Source organism: Podarcis liolepis (genome assembly GCF_965112155.1).
Source record: "Podarcis liolepis genome assembly, chromosome: 7".
NCBI lineage: Eukaryota > Metazoa > Chordata > Lepidosauria > Squamata > Lacertidae > Podarcis > Podarcis liolepis.
Window position 1 is genome coordinate 84,434,319 of NC_139561.1, and position 4,340 is coordinate 84,438,658.

The 4,340-nt window shown below is 48.2% G+C and overlaps 1 protein-coding gene across 1 annotated transcript; it reads right to left on the minus strand.

The window, feature by feature from the left end:
• Positions 1-325: 325 nt before the first annotated feature.
• Positions 326-3,956, minus strand: LOC310712695 (uncharacterized protein). Its single transcript, XM_083516004.1, has 3 exons — positions 3,807-3,956; positions 2,543-2,690; positions 326-1,051 (listed from the first exon to the last, which is right to left on the minus strand). The coding sequence occupies exons 1-3, from the start codon at positions 3,847-3,849 to the stop codon at positions 493-495; spliced, it is 750 nt and encodes a 249-aa protein (XP_083372130.1). The 5' UTR covers positions 3,850-3,956; the 3' UTR covers positions 326-492.
• Positions 3,957-4,340: the final 384 nt, after the last annotated feature.

The following is a 4,340-nucleotide window of genomic DNA, read 5'->3' on the forward strand; positions in this document are numbered from 1 at the left end:
CCACCCCGCGGGCCAAGGAAGTTGAGCTCCCCCTACGCAACTGTTATGTTAGAAGACATCTGAAGGCAGCCCTGTTTAGGGAAGCTTTTAATGTTTGATGCATTACTGTAGTTTAATATTTTGTTGGAAGCTGCCCGGAGTGGCTGGGGAAGACCAGCCAGGTGGGCGGGGTATAAATAATAAATTATGCGCACAACATATCCCTCGTGTTGTCTTACAGGTGTATTGAGAGCGCTTCACTTTTGCTTGCGGGAAGAAGATATATTTCCAACAGACAACAGAAGGAGGAGGGTTAAAGAGAAACAGGCCACGCATCGAACAGAGGTTGTTAGGAACGTCTCCTTTATTATCCCATCTGGAAAAGACTTGCACACCTGCCCTACCTCCCAGCCAAGGTCACGAAGACACAAAAACCAATGTAAGCTTTTTCCTTCTGATCTCTCTTTAGATGCTGGGGGAGATTCCTTCCTCGTATACATGTGAGAGAAATAATCATGGATTTGGGAAAAACACTGGGGCTCTAGCCCACGCCCTAAAGTCCTTTTTGTACTTTTGGTGCAACTGCACAATGGGATCAACGTACGGCTTCAGTAAGTGCTTGTGGATCGTCTCCGCTCCTTTTCTGACCAGCTGCTGGATGTGGTCAAGATAAGGCTGAAGGGTTGCCTGCAATTCTCGCAGCTTCTTAATGTCTGGATCCAGCTGGGTTCTCAGAGCTTGCACTTGCTGCGGCAGCTTCTCATCTATCTCACGGTTGATCTCCTGAGCTCTGGCGACGATGGCACTGCGCACGGTTGCTGCGTACGGACCCACCCTCTCCAGGACGGGGTCCACGTAACCCGCCAGGGCAGATTGCAATGCTTTGCCAAGCTCTTCTAAGTTATGCCTTCTATGTCTCTCCAGGTCAAACAGGGCAGTGATAGCCTTATCCGCAACCTGGTATGGCACCCCCAAAACCAGATCAAGAGCTTCCGCGACCTCATCAGGTACCTCTTTCCCCAGGGTATCCAAGCGCCTGCTGAAATTCCTATAGACATACTCAAGAAATTTCCTGTAGGGGAAAAATAGAACAGAGAATTGTAAAGCTTTAAGAAAGAAAAAGGAGGGTTTGGGATCGTCCAAACACCTGCTTGTCCCACTGCTGTTTACCCCTGAACTGGTACAGTGGTACCTCGCAAGACGAATGCCTCGCAAGACGAAAAACGCGCAAGACGAAAGAGTTTTCCGTTTTTTGAATCGTTCCGCAAGACGAATTTCCCTATGGGCTTGCTTCGCAAGATGAAACGTCTTGCGAGTTCTTGCGAGTTTGTTCCCTTTTTCTTAAAGCCGCTAAGCCGTTAATAGCTGCTAAGCCGCTAATAGCCGCTAAGCCGCTAATTGCCGTGCTTTGCGAGACGAAAAAACTGCAAGACGAAGAGACTCGCAAAACGGATTAATTTCGTCTTGCGAGGTACCACTGTACAAGTGTCAATAGTTTTTCTGTGGATTGATGTTTGTTCTGATTTAGTGGTAAGCAGTCGGTTTTTCTAGGGAAAGCGACAGTGCCATATCTACATATAAGCTAAACAAGCTACAGCTTAGAGCCACACTCTCTTGGGGGCCTCCCAAAAATGTAAAGGGAAAATAAACTGGATGTACATTTCCAAAATGTAAGATAAAAATAAAATAAAATAAAACCTACATACATTCAGCATGACCGCTGAAACCCGGAAGTAACCTGTTCCGGTACTTCCGGGTTTCGGCGGTCCATAACCCGGGAAAAAGCAACCTGAAGCATCTGTAACCCGAGGTATGACTGTATATCCATCACAAAAAATTACGAAAATTTGTTGTTGACAATTTGTTGTGGACATATAAGGGGCTCCATTACCTTCAGTAGCTATGGGCCTCATCAAACCTAAATCTGGCCCTGGGTGGGACAAAGGAAAACCTGTTTGGACCTGCATAGTCACAGTAGTAGTAGGCCTCTTTCACTGGGTGGGAAGCTGCTGGATTTAAGGGGCAGCCTCCCTTCCTTGTCAGGTGGGGCAGTCCCACATGGCTTTGCCTGCACCCATTTCTCCTCGCTTTAAGTGGGGAGAGAGCCTTCCTGGGAGGGTTCACTTGATCTGCCCATCTGCTGAAGGGGAGGCACCATCCTGAGTCAAAGTGGCTTGAGCTGTCGCTATCCAAGATTTCTGTTCAAACACCCAGGATTTTAAGACTCTGTTCTGAGGAGGATTCCAAAGTGGGCACCTCCCTGTCTGCTGCCTGAGGGGCTTCATATAGCAGGGTGTGTCACCTGTTATACCCTCAGCCCTGCCACACATGCTGCCCACAGTGGGAGGGGAAGGTACAGGGACCCAGGGGCTGGCCAAGCCATGGGGTGAAGTGGTGGCAGTGGGGCTGGCTCAGAATCCAGTAGTTCAGCTCCCATACCTTCCCCAACCCCAGAATGTTATGCCAGCATCACTTCCATCCATCTATTCTCTAGAAATAACATCTCCTCTTTTCTACATGGGAAGAGAGCAGCGCAGAGCGGAAACGAGTCTAATTTGCTTACGAAATCTCCCGGCCCTCCTCTCCTCTGTCAGCGATGATGACTTTCCCAATCAATGTTTCGATGAATTTATTGGCATCTTCTCCTCCCTGTTGGATTAGCTTCTCCAGCTTGGAATCCGGCTCATGTCGGAGAACAGAAGCCCAAGTCCCTAGAAGTCCCAAAAAATAATAATTCTCAGGAAATACCGTCTTTTTCGCTCTATTGAAGGAAGGTGAGGACAGGTGACCTCACCTAGGCCCGAAGTCACCCCCCACAAAAGCAGGCTCAAAGCTTCTCAAAGCTTTTCAAAATCATTTTCTCAGCCTTGTTGGAAGAGACCCAAGATGCCCAAAGCCCACCAGACGCCCCGATGCCCGTGAGATGACCACCATGCCTTCCTGTATCACCCCTGACACCCGCGAGACTACAGCCCTGCTCACGTCACTCCGGAAGCTGACGCTTTGCAGGGCTCCATAATCCAGCATGGATTGAAAGAGGACATTTTCTCATTTTCTTTTTTTCCCTTTTGCATAACTGAACTTTATAGAAGGTTGCAGGGCCCCTGGATAGCCTTACAACACCCCTGCAGAGAATGGTATTTGTGTGGGACGTTCAATCAGGGACTGAGAAGACAACCGCACAGCTCACCGGACTGCAGACAGCTCCGGCAGTTTCTATTGTCCTCTTTGTCAAGGGGCACCCTTAGGCAGGGGCAGGTTAGCAGAGGGAAGGGAAGTCATAATAAGTGCTTTAAGCCTTGGCTGATCAGACTAAAGACCCATTTTGCCCAGTCCGTTCTTTGTCTCCCAGCCACTGAACGTGGAGCTTCAGTTTAGCTATTATTATTATTATTATTATTATTATTATTATTATTATTATTATTATGATACTAATACTAATACTACTAATAATATATTATTTATACCCCGCCCATCTGGCTGAGTTTCCCCAGCCACTCTGGGTGGCTTCCAATCGAGTGTTAAAAACAATACAGCATTAAATATTAAAAACTTCCCTAAACAGGGCTGCCTTCAGATGTCTTTTAAAGATAAGATAGTTGCTTATTTCCTTCACATCTGAAGGGAGGGCATTCCACAGGGCGGGCACCATTACCAAGAAGGCCCTCTGCCTGGTTCCCTGTAACCTCACTTCTCGCAATGAGGGAACTGCCAGAAGGCCCTCGGCGTTGGATCTCAGTGTCCAACAGATATCTATCTTGCTAAATTTACACCCCAAAAGGTGGAACGCAAGGCAGCTGCTAGCCTGATGTTGACCTTCCACTCACCTGTCAGGATGGCCAAGGCCAGTGTGAGGACGAAGAACTTCATGGTGCTTTGGCGGAGAGTCCTGAGAACCTGCTGGGATGAAGGTAGGGGCTGTCTCTGAGTCCGGGGAGCAACGAGGGAGGCTACTTATTGCTCCCAACCTCCTCCTCCTCCTCCCTCACCTCCTGGGTCACTCATTAACATTGTGGGGCTGTTGGAGGGCCGGTGCCTTTGAGGGGGAACCTTCGCTTGTTATCTCCCATGGTCATTGCTACAGAGAGGACTAACCTTAAAAAAAATCTGATTTAACCAAAGAAGGCAACACAGGCTATCCAAACAGATTAACCAACCATCTCAAAACGTTTCAAATGTGTATCCAACAAAGGGGAATGCTGGACAGCTCATAGCCTGATGTTGACCTTCCATGTGCTTGTCAGGCCAGTGTGAGAAGAAGGAACCATATGGTGGTTCAGAAGGCAGGGGCTGTCTCTGAGCCAGGGAAGAATGGATCTGTTCCATCCATGTCCACCCCTTATTCCATTGTCATTTATTAA